Raw genomic sequence first — 18,366 nt, 5'->3', positions numbered from 1 at the left:
AATTAGGAGGCTCAGGATCCAAGTGGAGTTAATGTCACAATGTAAATTTATTTTCTACAATTATTATTGAATGAAATATCAAAACTCCCTTCACGTACAAGTCGAAATGCGATTTAGATTTGGATAGGGATAACTTTTATCATTTCACCAAGAAATGATGCAGAGATAAAAATTCAACTATGGCAGTATCATTTGACTTCAGACTATACTTTTGATGATGTTGAAGGTTTTTTTTTTTTTTTTTTAAATGTAGGAGTATAGTGAAATTTAAGAAGCAAAAAAGAGAAAAGGAATTAGAACGCAGGACTTCTAAATTCTAGAGTTTCAACATCAGCTACTACTAGACCAAGACTTTCGCGATGATGGTGTTGAAGCTTGAACAGTTGTGTATTGGCAATAATAACATTCCGAACCTTGTGGCGCTCACAAAATCGGTACAGTTTCTTGATGCACATTTTGTCCAGCCAAAGTGTTTGGGATCTGGAGACGAGAGGAATCACAAATGAAATATGGTAGGCCTCTCACTTGATGAATGACAATAAAAGCATAATAATTTGTTCAATATGCCAGTAAACATGGGGGGACACTGGAGTCTTCTTTTATGTACGAAAAGTATTTTGTTTGTATAAAGCATCATTATGTTTGATGATCTATTAAAAAAATGAAAAAGGAAACGTCTTTGTTCAAACTTTATTTGTTGTTACCAAATTATCTTCAACGTCGTTCCCGAACCTCATGAAAAAAGAAGAAATGAAAAAGGAAACCTCTTTGTTCAAACTTTATTTGTTGTTACCAAATTATCTTCAATGTCGTTCCCGAACCTCATGAAAAGATGAAATTCCAGATGTTACTTAATCTAGAGTAAGTAGGGGTGCAAACGAAACTAATCACGTCAAATATCCCAATTTTTAAATTTGTTTAATTATTTTAATGAATTTAAAAATTTGTTTATTTGTCGAACCAAATTGAAAAGGATTTTTTTTATTGAGTTTGAATGTTATCATACATAAAATATCGTCCTATTTTGGATTGACTATTTGTCAAATCAAATTCAAACGAACTCTTATCAAATCGAGTTCAATTCAAGTATCAAATAGTTTGATTCATCTATTAGCCTCAAGAGTAAGTGCCTGACAAATAAGCAATTCGTATCTTTCATCATTCAGCCTTAAGAGTAAGTGCCCGACGAATAAGCAATTCGTGTCTTGAATGAGGTCAATTCCTGTATACCCCAACACTCAAATTTAGAGTCCCTCTTTTTCCCAACCACCAGCTTGACAATGACTTGTTCTCTAGACAAGATCCTTCCTGCTTCCTTCTGGTGGATGAGCACCTATCAGAGTCCAATCTGAAAGAATATTGTCAAGGGGAGTTATGATTATGGAGGGGGGAAATGCTTTAATATCTTTGGGTGGATTCTTCGGTTCCCTAATACTCAAATCATTTCTGAAATGAGAAAGTGTATCATGGTACAAATTCCTTCTAATTTATGTTGGTTTGGGCACTGTTAATCATGACAATTAAAATCATGCAGATTGCTTCTTCCTTTGCTAAATTGCAGATATACTATGCAAGATGGGGTCTCAGTTCTCAAACAAGAATGCTTTCTTCCATTTTTCAATGAAAAAAAAAAAAAGAAAGAAAATCTCTATCCCACCCTACTTTATGCCTGATGGTGAAAGATGCAGGGCTTGCATAGCTAGAAAGGCCCAATGGGAGGTGACAGTGGTACTGGACATATTTGAATGTTGTGGGGGAGTGATCTATTGGGGTAGTTACAGGCTATAATGGTTTGGGAGTACGATTTGCAATAATTGAGGGAATGGGTTTCGTAATGACAAATTTTTGCAATTTGTTGGATCTATTTAATCCTCCACTTACATAAGCCCACCCAGTCCATTGGTTCAGACAATGTCCAAAATTATTCTCGCCCAAAAAAAGAAAAAAAGAAAAAAAATTGTCTTCCAAGATTCACTTTTACAAGAATCTTTTTTTTTTTTGAAAAATTTCATAATTTTGTTCCTAAGATCTGCATTAATGGCAGATGATACATTACACATACCATAGATACAAAATAGACTTCAGAAATTCCAAATTTAATAACTAAATCTGAAAGAATTAGAAGACCAAAAGTTAAGCAGGACAAAAAAAAAGCACGAGAAAAGAAAGAAACCATATTCAAGATAGAGAGAATTAGAGCATATTTAAGACAACAAAACCTTCCAAGAATTACAGAATAATTGGTCAAATGAGAAATACCATATTTGATGGCCTCAGACTTTATTAGAAAACAAAACGAGCTCATTTGATTCGTGGGATGATGACATAAAATTAGATTACTACGTATCATTTCTTGTTTTGCAGTATTTTTCACGTAGGATATATGCATTATTCATGCTTGAGTGAATATGACCTTGAAAGGTCTATGACTCAGAGCCAAACGTCTTAGCCCATTCTCATAAACGATCCCAAGATTCTTACAATTAACTTTGCAATAGCTGCATACTGTTGGACAATAGACAAGCTTATACTTGTTCCCATGATCTCCAACCTTTTCAATCTTGAACCAGTTGCCTAGAGTCTCAGGCCCCGGATTTCCAATCACCCCACCAAGATTCACAAACTTCCTTCCTTTAGATTCATCGGAAACATCAACTCTCCAAACAGTAGGTTGGTTACATGTATCCGGAAATGCAACTTGGATGTTGAGATCAGTTGAGACGCGTACCACATTATCCTTAGGGGCCACGGCCGGTGAAAATGTCAGCGGCAGGCCATCTCTGAGCTCGATTGTTTCCTGGATTACGACAAGTGGACAACTGTCGTTGCCAATGCTGCGCAGCCCGAGCCCTCCTCCTCTATCTTTGCCGCGGTTGTTGGCTGGTCGGATGTAGTAGAAGAGGTCTGTCCGAACCTCCTTCCCATCTACACCAAAAACCGCTGCTGGCTGGACTGATTCAGCAGCAGCTTGACAGAACAAGGAGTTTGTGTATATGGAAATGAGAACTAATGGAAATAGAACAAGGGGGGACCTTCATCTTTCTTCCTTGCTGAACTTTAATTCGGCTGATGATCTGAACTGGGCAAAAGGGATTGCGGATTCGGTATTAATAAAATAGCTAAACCAAGTGCACAATGAATGGGGTTTTCACATTGTTCATGGGTTTTGACTTTGATTTTTCTGCACATCACGTTCTTGCAGCAATGAAAACCGCAACTCAATCTAATAAAGAATTCTTCAGTCTGTAATAACGTCTTCCAAGTCTAAAATGACTCAATTAAGTCAATGGAATCCGTCAGTGCACATTGTTTCTTGCTTGATGGGGATTAGCTTTTTCACATATAGAATCTGCAACTTGTTCTATACACGGGTAGCCAGCTAATGTATTGTGCGGTTTGAAATTGATTATTGGTCGATAAATTAGATTCTGGCTAAAAGCAAATTTGAATACAAAAGTTATATAGCACTACGTACCCTGATTGAGATAAGAACAAAGCCACTGGATACAGAATAAAAACGTCAATTTCAACGTCCGTGGAGGTCTTAATCAAGAATTACACTATTCATAGCTATATTAATAGCAGCAAAAGTTAGTGAGTTTCGTAGTTCATTTACCGTCCCAAAGGCCAGAGTTACTTGATTGATGCTTCTTGAGGAGTCAAGGTTGACTTAATTGCATGAATGGCATTAACTTCTCTTTTTCCTTCCGGATTCCTCTCGTCTCCAAATTGTGGACTTCACCAAGTTTACCTGGCTCTTCTCTTTGGACTTTTGGAGTAATCATCTGCCATTTCTTAGATACTTCACTTCTTTTTACTTAATCGATGAACTTTTATACTGTAATTAGCAATTGTCCTTAAGATATAGCCTCTACCGCTCTATCTTTGACTTCATAATTAAGGGTAAATTATACATAACCGGTTCCCTATGGTTTTTCCACATTTCCACTTTACCCTCTTAAGATTTCAAAAAATCTACATGAACCACCTATAGTTTAATGTAAAATGAAAATTGGACAGAAAATATCAACAGTTATGGCGGTTGAACTAACCGCACTCAAAAAGTGTTTGTAATGGAGTCATAATATCTACTTATCCCCTTTGCATGAATATCTACTTTAGTCTCAAGTGATTTTTGTCCACATAACCCTCCTATACTTTTATGCCAAGTGGTCAAGCTGTTGTTTGATTTAATACTTGAGTAAGAACAATACTTGTACTTCAACAGACCACATTATGAAGTCTATTTTTCGTCAAATTTGCACTTAATATGAAACTTTAAGGGAGTAATGTGGGTATTTTGAAATATTAAGGGAATCATATGGCAATCTATAAATTTACATAGGGGGTTATATGTAATTTATTCTTTTATTAGTGGATTATGAAGTGCTAGACTTATAGTTCCCATTCCGAAATTCAATGACTTAGGAGGATAACAGAGTCCATCATTCCTCAAATTTACAGTTATCAAATGCTCTAAGAACTTATAGACTTTATGATTTATACTCTATAACCTAAAGATTCGTTCTAAAGCTGGTTTCCATATTCCTCTAATTAAAGATTAAAAATCATTCTTAGACATTTAGCAAGAACTGAAAATTAAAATTTACCAAGTTAAAAGTAACCCTCGTTCTCTATTAGTTATAATTATCTTATTATGAACCTAAAAAACAACAAAAGAGCAACTTTCAGATATTTTTCTTGCTTATTCATCAACACAAGCACTTTAATGCTTCATTATTACATGGTTTCCTCCCATTTTTTCAGGGAGGCTTCCTTATTACTAATATTATTCATATCTTTGTAGAAAGACTATTGTATTGCAATGCATCCAAAGTGCATTAACACGGCTAGAATCTCATCTTTATGCCCGCTGGAATACGACCCTGTGTGGATAATCAGTTGTCAGAGACAAACGTCTTTTCCCATCCTGGTATGTTATGCCAACATCTTTGCAAATAACATCACAATAGCTGCATACTGTGGGACAAAAAACAAGCTTGTAATCATGATAGCCAAATTTTTGAATCTTGAACCAACTACTTAAAGTCTCAGGACCAGGGTTTCCAACAGCTCCGCCAATGTTCACAAAGCTGTCAGCCGATGGATCAACATAATTATCAACGCTCCAAACTGGAGATTCGTCACAGGTATCTGGATAATCGAATTTGATGTTTAAGTCTGTGGAGACACGAACCACACCTTTCTTCTGGTTCACAGGGAAAAATGTCAAGGGGATGCCATTTATTTGTTCAGACGTTTCTTGAAAAACACCAGCTGGGCAAGTGTCATTGCCGATGCCGGATAGTGTAAGCCCTCCACCTCTGTATCTGCCCCGGAAGACATTGGCTGGTAGTATGTAGTAGTTGAGGTAAGTTCGAAGCATCTTTCCAGCTACATCGAGCACTGGCTCGGGTGCTTCAGCAGCTGAAGAGAAGAAGTTTGTGGAAATAGAAAATATTACAAGGAATGAAAGGATGAAGAGTACTGACGTGTTCGCCATTAGAGCTACTTCTTAGCTTTTCACTTAACCAAGTACAGATTGAGTGTTTGAGGATGTAGAAAATGGCTTCCATCTTCTGCTTAAATAGCTAATGCTAGTCCAAAAGTATTCAGGTTGCACGTACTGTATGCCACTGGAGCTGTGGGCTGCCTGAAACTGATTTTCCGAATACATTTCGTTCCATTTCCGTTTTGGTTAGATAGATTTTGACTCAAATTAATTTCTTTAAACTAATTGATCCCACCAAATTTGTTTAAACACACAGGGAGATTCAAAACCAATCAAAAGCTGCTGGCGGGCTTTAACTACTTTATAGCTTGATCGGGGATGATATTGTAGTCTTTTTTTTTTTTTAGGTCAGCCTGCACTGAAGATTAACATCTTCAATGCCCAAAGTTGGAGCAAGAATATTGTGATTAAGTAATATGCCAATCTATCTTTAAAGCGGGTCCAAATCTTAGTACTCCAGCCAATAGTTATATGGAATGCATTTTTAAGAACTGCATGAAGTCAAAGAAAGTGGTTCTGGGTTGGACATCGTTTTCGGCTTCAAAAGTTACTACTCGTCTTCCATTTACGTAGTCTAAGGAACGAGGCTCGGAACTGCTGCAGGTTTTACTTTTAATTTAGGGCAAATTGCTCATAACCCCTTGTGCTTTTGTATAGTACCAGACAATTCCTTTAAAGTTTTGAAATGTCTATTTAATTGCCCTATAATTTTATGTAAAATGAAAAATTGAACGGAAAGTATATTCGATCACAGTAATTGACCGAGATGCGCACCAAGAATGCTTGTAATGAAATTTTAATATGCACTTAACCTTTGTATGATTTTACATAAGTATCTCCTTAATCTAGTTCTAGTTTTGCATCTATCAATGCAATCTTCTTATAATTTTATATAAAATGGCTAGACTCTTATTTAAATTAGTGCTTAAGTCATGGCAGTATAGGCTTTTCAACTAATACCTTTATGGAAACTATTTTCTATCAAATTTTCATTTTACATAAAATTACATGGAAGTTATATATATATTTTGAAACCTTAGGAAGGCCATATGATATCATACAAAAGCACAAAAGCTTTGAGTAATTTACTCTTTAATTTAAGAAAATAATCCACAAACTGTTCTGCATAAGAAGTGAACCCAACCATCTATGTCTACATCTACATTATATTAAAAAACAAATTTGATTTGTTGATTTAGTATTTTAGTTTTTTCTTTTCTAAAATACCTTTGTCATAAAATGTGTTAGTCTTATATATACAAATAGTTGGATGCATGATATATATACTATCTTATATACCACCACGATTGAATGCATGACATATGTGCACAATTTGATTTTCAAATTCAAATTCAAATTATTTATCATGTATCTAACTATGTTAAAATTTGATTTTACTAGCAAGCAAAATATCCTATAAAACCATGAAAAGAATATAAAAAGAAACAATGTATTTGGAAGATTAAAATAAATTAATAGTACAAACTTTACTATACAATTGAAACCTTAAAACAAAATCTAAAATTTGCAAATTACGATAAAAGAATAGAAAGAAATAAAAATTACTTATTTTTGTGTACCAGACATAGTTCAACTATGAGGTTCAAATTGTGTGCTAGAGTTCTACTCATGAATTTGATTACCTTTAATAAAAACTTTGGCTGTTTAACAAATTTCGGTCCTGGAGCTCGGCGAAATATATATATCAAGATTCAAGAAAATAAGCTCTCTAAGTGTTACTCAATGTAGTTTAAAAATTTTATAAATCTACATTATTGACAAAAATGCAATCAGATCTTAGGATCTACAATTACACGAGATTTGCGAAATAGACAAAAAGTCAATTAATTACTTCTTTGAATAGTCAAGGTCGGCTTACTTGCAAAAATTCAGCGTTAACTCCTAAATTTCCTTGCGGATTCCTATTGTCTCTGAAGTATGGGCTTTACCTGGCTCTTCTCTTAAAGTATATTCATCTACCGTTTGTTTATTACCTCAATTCTTCACTAAATCGAAGAGTTTTTATGAGGTAGATAGTGATTGTAGGGCAGATTCAGTGTCTACTGTCTGATTGACTTTTTATTAATGGACAGGTGATGTGCTAGACTTATCGTGCCCATTTCATAATTCATGAAAATGCTGTAGGTTGAAATTAAATAAGACCCACATCTTGTCAAATGCTGGCAGCCATATTCCTCTACTTAAATTTTTTTTTTTTGGGGTATGTAAGAAATTTATTGATATCCAAAGGAGATATAAAACTACAAGGGGCATATTCCAAGAAATGCAATCACAATAAACCAGTCAGCCAAAAAACTATTCAAATCATTAACGTACTAGAACATCTCAACTACTAAAATTGGTGTCTCTTAATAATCAATTCCTATGAAGCCAAAGGCTTGTGTTAGACGACTTAACTCTATGTAGAGAAAAAAGTATACATCTAACTAATTCAAATATCTCCTTTTGGATTGTCTGCATAAGCCTACAGTTCCTTTCTCTCCAAATGCAATATACCGAAGCTGCTATGTGATAGGTTGCGATTTTATCATTTATTTTATTATTAATTTTCCTTATTATCGACCCGATGTGGATTAATTATTAAATTCTACTCACTTTTCGTAATTTACATTTATTTTAGGGAGTAGAACGAAAATACCACAGCCAATGAAAATTTGACAGTCATCGGGAAAGAGTTCAAATAGCAGCCATTCAGGAGCATTTTTGGAACAAGAGGACGCAAGCACTTTTTGGTAATTTGGCCGAAGACAGCAAGAAAAAAAAAGAGGAAGCTGGAGTCTTCGGTTTTAGAGGCTGGGCCGCCACACAGTAGAGGAGAGGAGGCATTAGATAGAAACTAAAACTTGCAGAGGATTAGGACTACTGGGGATTTTTTTTAGCTTTTGCTTTTTCCTTTGGTGCTTGGTAGTAGGACCTCTCCTGTGCATGTCAGGGCAATTAGGAGAGTTTGACTTTTCTTCCTTTTAGTTCTTAGTAATTTCTTTTCCTTCTTCGTATGTCATTCGAAGTGAAACAAGGGATCACCTTTGTAACTTTGCTATCTTTTCTTCATTGGAGCGAATTGAATTCTCCAAATTTCCGAGACAATGGCCGCGGCTTTCTCTTTAGTTTTGCATGGATTTTTCGCATCAAATATGAACTAATTCCCTCACTCTAGTCAGCGAACAACGGAGACTTTGGTTTGCCTAAAAATTGTGAGATCGATTTAATTTTATCTTTTTTTTATTTATTGGTATTCGTATATTCCTTGATTGCAGTACTTATGATTATTTAATTAATTGATTGTCTTGGATTCGGATAATTAGTTAACTTGATAATCTATTGTCAATTAGGGCATTAAATCCGTAATTGTTTAATTGCCTTGAATTAGTGACAAATGGCATGATTAGATTTGTGTCAAGGGGATACGTGGGCTAATTTAAAATAACCCTGGTAGTGTGTTATTTGGTTAGAATAGGGTTCCTCTAGTACGTAAGCCAATTGGGGAATTAAATTTTACGGGCGTACTTAGGATTATTTCTAAATTAGAGCAGTGGTTAACGGGCGTACCTTAATCACCAACACAATAAGGAGGGGTTGACTATCAACGTTTGTTTGGCAGTTATAACCTATTTATTAATAAATAACTGGAATTGCTTGTCCATCGATGATCAATTAGGTGAACCATTGCTGAAGTTATTTCTTGGCTAGACCTTCAATTATTGTTACTCTAATTTTAGTGAATTGTCATTTAATTTCTAGTTAGCTATTTATTTTTATTTTTATTTGAATTTCTTTGATTGTCATCGTTTATACAAAAACACCCCATGTGTTACTTTGAATTTCTTAAGAGAGAAATATCCTCAATCCCTGAGAATACGACCCTACTTGCCCTATCTACAAATTCATAATTATCTATAAAAAAAAGTCATCCCATTCGGGTATATCGGATCAAGCAAATTTTTCGGGAACAGGGTGAATCAAATAACCCATTGCATACCTAGAACTCCTGCTCCAATACTTGGAATCGGATTTTGATTACTTTAACTGACAATTAGGTTTATTTTTATTATTGCACAGGTTTCGACAACCTGTCAATTTTTTGCGCCGCTGTCGGGGACTGGTGTCAGTTATTTGTTTCTTTTTAAATTCATTTTTGTTCTAATTTTCTGGTGCTTTTCGAGTGTATGTCTCGTTCTTCTCGTATAAGTGAATTAATTTTCGACCCTGAGATAGAGAAGATTGTGCGTAGAACAAGAAAAGAGACCAAACAATTCAGAGAGGAGCAATCAAGTGCTGCATCTCAGAGACCTGAGCCAAAAGTTGAACCAACAGATTCGTTTGGTGACACTTCGAGTGACTCAGATCAAGAAAAAATTACTATGACTAATGCACAAACATTAAGGGAGTTGGCTGCTCCTAATTTAACTCAGCAGTGTTTATGCGTTACTTTCCCAAGTTTGAGTGATAACACTCCATTTAAATTAAAATCTAGGTTAATTCATCTTTTGCCATCATTCTATGGTTTACCAAGTGAGGAGCCTTACAAACACCTGCAAGAGTTTGACGTCGTGTACAACAGTATGAAATCCCCGAGAATCACAAAAGAGCAAATAAAAATGAGGGCATTTCCCTTCTCCTTGAAGGACTCTGCAAAAGATTGGTTGTACAACCTACCTCCAAGTAGTATCACCACGTGGGACCAACTAAAGAAAAAGTTCTTAGACAAGTATTTTCCCGTGTCTCGAGTTGCAAGTCTAAGAAAAGAGATCTGTGGTATCAACCAGCATCTAGATGAGTCACTTTATGATTACTGGGAGCGATTCAAAAAATTGTGCATCAAGTGTCCCCAACACCAAATAAGTGAATAGTTGCTCATACAATATTTTTACGAGAGGCTACTCTTTAGAGATAGGAGTATAATTGATCCTGTAAGTGGAGGGACACTGGTGAACAAGATCCCTCGAGCAGTGTGGGAGCTAATTAAAGGAATGGTGGAAAATTTGCAGCAATTTGGCACGAGGGAGGATGTCCGGATATGCAAGGTGAATAAGGTAGAGACATCCTTTATCCAACAGCAGTTGACCGAGTTAACTTCGTTTGTTAGACAATTAGTTGTGGGAAGTGCCTCACAAGTTAAGGTATGTGGGATATGCATTGCCTTGGGTCATGCTACAGAGATGTGTCCGTAAGTTCAAGAAGAAAATGCAAAACACATAAACATGGTTGGCCATGCGCCCGCGCCAAGAAAGTCATATGACCCATATTCAAGTATCTACAACCCCGATTGGAGGGACCATCCCAACTTCAGCTATGGAGGGAACAGACAGTCTAACTTTGTGTCAAATAGACAATAAGGGTACCAGCAGTAGTATCAACCCCGACCACCTCCGTCACCGAACTTTAGCCCATCTTTGGAGGAGATGATGAAACAGCTGATGACTACCACCGCGCAACATCAACAAAAGACGGACACCGAACTGCATAATATAAGAAATCAAATGAGCCAAATACAATCCTTGCAAAATCAGATGAATCAAATGGCCATAACAATCAACCATTTGGAGTCCTAAATCCAAGGTAAATTGCCGTTTCAGCCTGAATTGAACCCGAAGAACGTAAGCGCGATGACCCTAAGGAGCGGAAAGGAAATTCAGGGGCCTGAACCTACGATTCCAAAGGACAAGAATGAGGAAAATATCGAAAATGAGCTTTAGAAGGAGGACAGCAATGACACAAATCCAAAGGTACTCTCGGACTCAGTCATTACAGTTAAAACTAACCCGCCTCCATTTCCTAGCAGACTGGAGAAACCGAAAAAGCAGGACAAGGCGAAGGAGATCTTAGAGGTGTTCTGCAAGATAGAGATCAATATTCTCCTATTAAACGTAATCAAACAGGTGCCGAAGTACGCAAAATTTTTGAGGGACTTGTGCGTCAATCGAAGAAGGTTGATGGGAAATGAAATAGTCATTGTTGGGGAGAATGTGTCAGCGGTCCTCTAGAGGAAACTCCCACCAAAGTACGGGGACCCAAATATGTTTACTATCCCCTATAAGATAAGCAACACTTTGATTAGAAAGGTCATGTTGGACCTAGGGGCGTCAATTAATGTAATGCCTAAGTCTATCTATGCTTCTCTAAATTTAGGTCCATTAAAAAAAACTGAGATAATAATTCAATTAGCTGACCGAACTAATGCATATTCTGATAGGTTGGTTGAGAACGTGTTGGTTAAAATTAATGATTTGGTATTCCCAACTGACTTTTATGTACTTGACATGGATGATGATCACTCCCTCAATCCCTCACCTCTACTATTAGGTAGACCCTTTCTGAGTACAGCACGTATAAAAATTGATGTTAATAAGGGTACCTTGTCCATGAAATTTGATGAAAAAATTATTCATTTTAATATATTTGACACTATGAAATATCCCTCAAACTCTAACTTTAGCTCTGTTTTTTCTGTGAGTGATATTGACCCTGCGGTGCAGGAAGTGTTTGAAACTGTTGGCAGAGATGAGTTGGGGGTTGCTTTAACCAAACACCTGGAGTTGGAGACAACTCCTGAGGTGAAGTGGAGTGAAAATTTGAAATGCACAATAGGAGCATTACACTCGTTGCGAACCACAACGAAAAGGTATGAAGTTTCACCTATTTTTATTCTTGAACCTCGCTAAAGGGTATTACCATCTGTGGTGTAGGCACTTGTATTGGAGTTGAAACCCCTGCCGAATCACTTAAAATATGCGTATCTGGACGACAACGAAACACTCCCGATAATTATCTCAGCTGCACTATCAGACCCACAAGAGGAGAAGTTAATCCTGGTTCTGAGAGAATATAAAGCGGCGATAGGGTGGACCATCACCGACATCAAGGGGATTAGCCTCTCCATATGTATACACCGGATTAGGGTGGAAGAGAATGTCAAACCCGTACGGCAAGTTCAAAGGAGAGTCAACCTCCTCATGATGGAAGTAGTGAAGAAGAAAATTTTGAAGTTGCTTGATGTAGGGATCATTTTCTCGATATCGGATAGCCCATGGGTGAGGCCGGTCCAGGTAGTTCCAAAAAAAGTAGGAGTGACGGTAGAGGCTAACCAAATGGGTGAATCGTACCAGTGCGCAAACCCACTGAATGGAGGCAGTGTATTGACTACCGTAAGTTGAACGCCGTCACAAAAAAGGATAATTTTTCTCTCTCTTTCATTGACCAAATGGTTGAACGCTTAGCTTGTAGGGCTTACTATTATTTTTTGGATGGATTTTCAGGATATTTTCAGATAGCAATTGCACCAGAGAATCAAGAGAAGACGACCTTCACGTGCCCCGTTCGGAACCTTTGCTTATTGACGGATGTCCTTCGGGTTGTGCAATGCACTTGAAAATGTTGAGAAAATCATTGGAATTTTCATGGACGATTTCAGTGTATATGGTGATAGTTTCGATACCTGTCTGGATAACTTGAAACTGATCTTGTTAAAATGTATAGAGACTAATCTCGTATTTAATTGAAAAAAATATCATTTTATGGTTGAACACGGGATAGTTCTAGGTCGTGTTGTGTCTTCTAAAGGTATCGACGTTGACAGAGCTAAAATAGACATTATATCTGCTTTACCTTACCCCACGAGTGTGCGGGAGGTACGCTCTTTTCTTGGACATGCAGATTTTTATCGAAGGTTCATCAAGAATTTTTTGAAGATTGGAGCCCCGTTGTTCCAGTTTTTACAAAAAGATGTAGCTTTCGAGTTTGATAACAAGTGTGAGAGTACCTTGGATAAGTTGAAGGATCTTTTGACCTCGCCCCCTATCATCCAACCCCCGGACTGGAGTCTGGCATTTGAGATCATGTATGATGCCAATGATCATGCTGTAGGGGCTGTATTGGGGCAAAAAGTGGGAAAGGCAATTCACGTCATCTACTATGCATCCCGAGCCTTGAACGGAACTCAATTAAACTACTCCACTACTGAGAAGGAACTTCTTGCAGTTATTTTTGCTTTAGAAAAATTTAGATCATTTTTGTTGGGTGCTAAAGTTATTGTATTTTCTGATCATGCAGCGTTAAGGTACCTGATGACCAAGAAAAATGCAAAATCGAGACTCATACGGTGGATATTGCTCCTACAGGAATTTGACTTGGAGATAAGGAATAAAAGAGGCTCAGAGAATCTAGTAGCCGACCATTTGAGTCGCATACCAATTGGAGAGGAGAACGAGCCATTGAATGATACATTCCCTAAAGAGCATTTATTTTCTCTAAATTCTCAATTGCTTTGGTATGCTAATCTAGTTAACTACTTAGTGACGAGTAATTTTCCTGCAGGTTGGCCAAAATCGAAGAGGGATAAATTGAAGAGCGACGCCAAATATTTCATCTGGGATGATCCGTACTTGTGGAAAAAATGTGCTGACCAGGTGATGAGACGATGTGTAAGTGAAGCTGAATTTCAATTAAATTTAACTTTTTGTCATACTTTTGCCTATGAAGATCATTTTGGACCCAAGAGAACTGCTCATAAAGTATTAGAAAGTGGGTCTTATTGGCCTTCTTTGTTTAAAGATGCGTATGTGTTTTGTAAGTCCTGTGATCGATGTCAAAGGGTAGGTAATATAGCCCGTAGAGTTCATACACCCAAGTCCCGTTGATTTTTGTCAAAATTTTTAATGTCTGGAGTATAGATTTTTTGGAGTCTTTTCCTACCTCATTTGATTTTATATATATTATTGGCAGTCGATTATGTGTGTAAATGGGTGGAGGCTAAGGCCACCCAGATTAATGATGTGAAAGTGGTTACAGATTTCATCAGATCTAACATTTTTGTACGTTTTGGGATGCCAAAGGCCATTGTTAGTGACAGGGGGACGCATTTCTGCAATAAGACCATAGCTGCGTTGTTTCGAAGGTACGGTATACTTCACAGGGTCTCAATGTCGTAACACCTTCAGACCAATGGTCAAGCGCAGGTGTCGAATCGGGAAATTAAGTCCATCTTGGAGAAAATGGTGCGACCCGATAGGAAAGACTGGAATCAAAGGTTGGAAGATGCGCTTTGGGCCTATCGAACGGCATATAAGACTCCCATAGGGATGTCACCATACAAATTGGTATTTGGAAAGTCATGTCACCTTCCATTGGAGTTCGAGCACAGGGCTTTTTGGACAATAAAACAGTATAACACGAATCTAGAAGAGGCCGGTGCTCAACGGAAGTTGGATTTACAAGAATTGGAGGAGATTCGGAACAAAGCGTACTAAGATACATTAATTTACAAGGAGAGAAGCGGGGCATTTCATGATCAACAAATTTCTAGGAAAACCTTTGAAATTGGTCAGAAGGTTCTCCTGTACCAATCCAGGCTTAAACTCTTTCCAAATGAGCTACGTTCCCGTTGGATTGGACTTTTTATTGTTACTCACGTCTTTCCCTATGGTGCAGTTGAAATCTAGAGTGGTAAGATAGACAATAGGTTTGTGGTGAATGAACACCATCTCAAATATTATTACGAAGGTTTTTCAAGTGGAGAAGTGGAGACGATAAGTTTAGATACACCGCCGTGTCCCAAATAATGACACCTTGCCATGTCTAACCAAGAACATTAAAGAAAGGCGCTCATTGAGAGGCAACCAATCTCTTTTAATTGTTTGTTTGGTTTCGTGTGAGAGTTTAAATATGTTTTTCTTGAATTTGACTGATTTCGGGTTTCAATTTTCGTTTTTGACTATTCGTAGGTGTCTCTCTGACATGACGCGCCCGCGTCAAGTCATATGGAGAGCTCATGGTCAGAAGGGTTCTTGCCTTTATGACGCGCCCACGTCAAGTCATATGGAGAGCTCATGGTCAGAAGGTTCCCTGCCCTCTTGACATGCCCACATCACGTTCGCGGGAAAGACAAGTATTCAAAAATCGAGAACAGTTTTCGATTCCTTGTTACTCTCTAATTTTGAATTTCGAGAATAAGTTCGGTTCATATTAATAATATTAAAAAAACATATAAACAAATAAATAATAAATAAAAACTAAAAAAAATTAGAATTAACTAAATAAAAAAATTTTAATTAATTAAACAAAAAATTTCAAAAAATTTTTAATTAATTAATTAATTAAAAAAATCTTTCCGTTTAAAAAAAACAAAAAGAACAAAAAAAAATTCTAAAAAAATGACAAAAAAAACACAAAAACTATTTTGTTTTTCTTTTTCTTTCTTTTCTTTTTATTTCTTTTTCTTTTTTTCCTTTTCTTTTCTTTCTTTTTCTTTCTTTCTTCTCCCCTGTTTCTCTTCTCTTGGCCGCGACCCAGACAACTTTTTGCCAGCCGCCATCTCTTCCACGTCGCTCGCCCACCGCGTTCTTCCTCTCTCCCCTGCTACGCTTCTCTCTCTCACCATCTCTCTCTCTCTCTCTCGTCGATCTAGCCGCCAGCTCACCTCTCTAATTTTTCCTCGATCTCACTCTCAGTCACCACTCACCTTCTCGTACGCCGCCCGCTTGTCCGCCGTCGCCCACAGCCAATGACCACCACCGCCCTCGCACTCTCTCCATAGTCGCCACCTCGCTCTGCCCACACCGACGAACAGTGACCCTCTCATCACCAGGCCCACATTGCTGCTCTCTCCTCGCGTCTTTCTCTCAGTCTGAGCGCCGCCAACTTTGCGCAGCCCTAGCTTCCGCCGCCCTGTCCATTCTCGTCCCCCCCACGCAGCCGCGGTGGCCCAGCTAATCACAGCGCCAACGCCACCTACACAGTGCGCAACTTGCGCGCGTTCTGCCCTGTCCTCGCACCTCCAAGACCGCGCACCTCATGGCCATTTCTCTAGCTCCGCTCACCCCCACCTCGTTCGCACGCCGCCAACTGCCCAGCAGCAGCGGCTTCCATCTCGCTGCGCGCGCTCTTACCTCACGACCCCCTTTTTCGCACAACGGTAGAGGTACCTCCTCTCCTTAACACCCGCTTGTTTATTTGGAATGTTTGTTGCTGGGTTTGGTTATTGGAATCAATTGAGCATTTCGTGGCCATAGTCCACGTTGTCTGAATTGAGTACATTGTTTGGAGGGGTTCACTGCGATTGTGGGTGTTCTTAATTGCCCATTTGAGAACCAACAGTGCTTATTGGTTTAAGTACAACATTATTAGTTGATTTCTTTGCTTTCAAGTGCTCTGCCGGTCTATTTCAATTGTTAACTTCCTTGGGATTTCTGTTGAGACTTCGAGTTGATCAGTCCTGCTTTTGTTTGTTGAATTGGCAAGTCTCTATACCACTTGCGTGGCTTATTCAATTTGGGTGAATCTAAGTTAATTAGTGGGGTTATTCTGACGTTTGCTTTCATTTGCTAATTCCGTTGAGGTTTCTACTGAGATTTTAGTTGAGTTATTTCTGCAATTGCTTGGGGACTTGGGAAACCTGTGCCGCTTGATTTAACTGTTGGCATTAGTAGTTTTTAATCGAGTTTTGGGGACATTCTGGCTGTGGTTTCAATTGCTACTTTGGTTGGGCACTATCTAAGTTTTTGTTCGTTTCTTTGTGCGATTAGTTGCCACACTGTATCGAGTCGTTTATTAACTTCATTGGACTGGGGCACTTGCTGAGATTTATCTGTTTGTTATATTCGTGCCCTCTAAGTCCTCTGTTAACTCTTTGTGGAACATTGGCATTTCTCTGGCGATTGGGTTACTACTCGAAGGCTATTGCTTTGCTTTTACTTGATTTTTGCTAATTGCTTCTACTGGTTTCTATACTTGTTGGAGCTTCTGTTGATTTGAGTTGACTGTTAGCGGTCATGATGAGACCCAAATCGTCTTCTAGGTCTAGAGCTTCTCAGTCTCAGACCCAACTCAACCCTCCATTCCAGTCAATACCCCTATCAACCAACCTTCCACTTCCGGTGTCCAAACTCGGTTAGGTAGGGGTAGGGGTGCCCACGTGGCCTCTGCTGCTCACCTCGGAAGGCATTTAGAGTTCACTAGACCTGCCGATCAGTGGCGTATCATTCCGTGCAAATGCTCGGATGCCTTGACTATGGCTTTTCTGGGTATCCAGGAGGAGGTTGAGCGAATGTACACTGCCATTGGATGGCACCCCTATCTCGCTGTCTCCCAACCCGCCTTTGTCGAGTTGACTAGGGAGTTTTACTCCACTTTTGAGTTTGAATTACCTGCGAGGTATACTGTTGAAACTCCCAATGTCATCTATTTCCGTCTCATTAGTGCCTATGATTATGTGGAACCATTTCTTTCCGCCTACCACGATGTGTGGTGGGACGTTTCTGTCGACAGGCAGCGTTATGACCCGTCTAGATCTAGGAGCTCCTTCCTCGAGGACCCGAGTGCTCAGTATGTTCAGTGACTCTTAGTATACAGCTACTCGGGTAGAAAGGACAGCTCCGATATAATCTCTCGACTGGAGCTCTTCTTCCTCTGGTGCATGAAAAATGGTTTCAAGGTCAACTTGGGGTGTTGGTTGGCCGTACAGTTCAAGACCGTTTTGGCAAAGAAGAACAAACCCCTGATCCTCGGGTCCTACATCACACACCTGGCAGTCCAGTTAGGAGTTCTCAATCTACAGGATCACGACCTTCATTTGGTCTATGACATGGAATTTCTAAATGTTGAACGCTTAGAGAGGATGGGAGTTCCGGAGCATGTCGATGGTGCCTACCGATTTACTCTCCCGGGACCAGCCCGCGCCCTACCTCGCTCTTCTTTTACCAGTTTGGCCCCGGTTAGTGATGAGGCCGGTCAGTCTATCTCCGCTTCGCCTCCTCCACCCCCAGTGGCTACTGACTGGAATCAACTTTGGACTCAAGTTCAAAATTTGGAGGCTCGGATGACCAACATCGATGCTAACG

General features: G+C 38.6%; 2 protein-coding genes and 1 non-coding gene across 3 annotated transcripts; all 3 read right to left on the bottom strand.

The window, feature by feature from the left end:
- Positions 1–2,392: 2,392 nt before the first annotated feature.
- Positions 2,393–3,785, bottom strand: LOC113740636 (miraculin-like). Its single transcript, XM_027268180.1, has 2 exons — positions 3,752–3,785; positions 2,393–2,967 (listed from the first exon to the last, which is right to left on the bottom strand). Exons 1-2 carry the CDS (start codon positions 3,783–3,785, stop codon positions 2,393–2,395), a joined length of 609 nt encoding a protein of 202 aa, XP_027123981.1.
- Positions 3,786–4,678: 893 nt separating this feature from the next.
- LOC113741501 (kunitz trypsin inhibitor 5-like) lies at positions 4,679–5,537 on the bottom strand. The gene has a single exon (XM_027269031.2). The coding sequence runs from the start codon at positions 5,501–5,503 to the stop codon at positions 4,865–4,867; it is 639 nt and encodes a 212-aa protein (XP_027124832.1). The 5' UTR covers positions 5,504–5,537; the 3' UTR covers positions 4,679–4,864.
- A 4,729-nt stretch (positions 5,538–10,266) lies between these two features.
- On the bottom strand, positions 10,267–10,373 carry LOC113743120 (small nucleolar RNA R71). The gene has a single exon (XR_003461005.1). It is a non-coding gene; the product is annotated as a small nucleolar RNA R71 (small nucleolar RNA).
- Positions 10,374–18,366: the final 7,993 nt, after the last annotated feature.

Source organism: Coffea arabica, chromosome 4e (genome assembly GCF_036785885.1).
Source record: "Coffea arabica cultivar ET-39 chromosome 4e, Coffea Arabica ET-39 HiFi, whole genome shotgun sequence".
NCBI lineage: Eukaryota > Viridiplantae > Streptophyta > Magnoliopsida > Gentianales > Rubiaceae > Coffea > Coffea arabica.
Note: the sequence above shows the minus strand (reverse complement) of the source record. Positions and strands in the feature narration are given on the sequence as shown.

Excerpts from the sequence above, each read along its gene's own strand:
- LOC113740636 (XM_027268180.1), bottom strand. The coding sequence starts at position 3,785 with ATGATTACTCCAAAAGTCCAAAGAGAAGAGCCAG. Across the intron at positions 2,968-3,751 it reads AGTCCAAAGAGAAGAGCCAG|CTGCTGCTGAATCAGTCCAG; the intron begins GTAAACTTGGTG and ends TGTTCTGTCAAG.
- LOC113741501 (XM_027269031.2), bottom strand. The coding sequence starts at position 5,503 with ATGGCGAACACGTCAGTACTCTTCATCCTTTCATTCCTTGTAATATTT.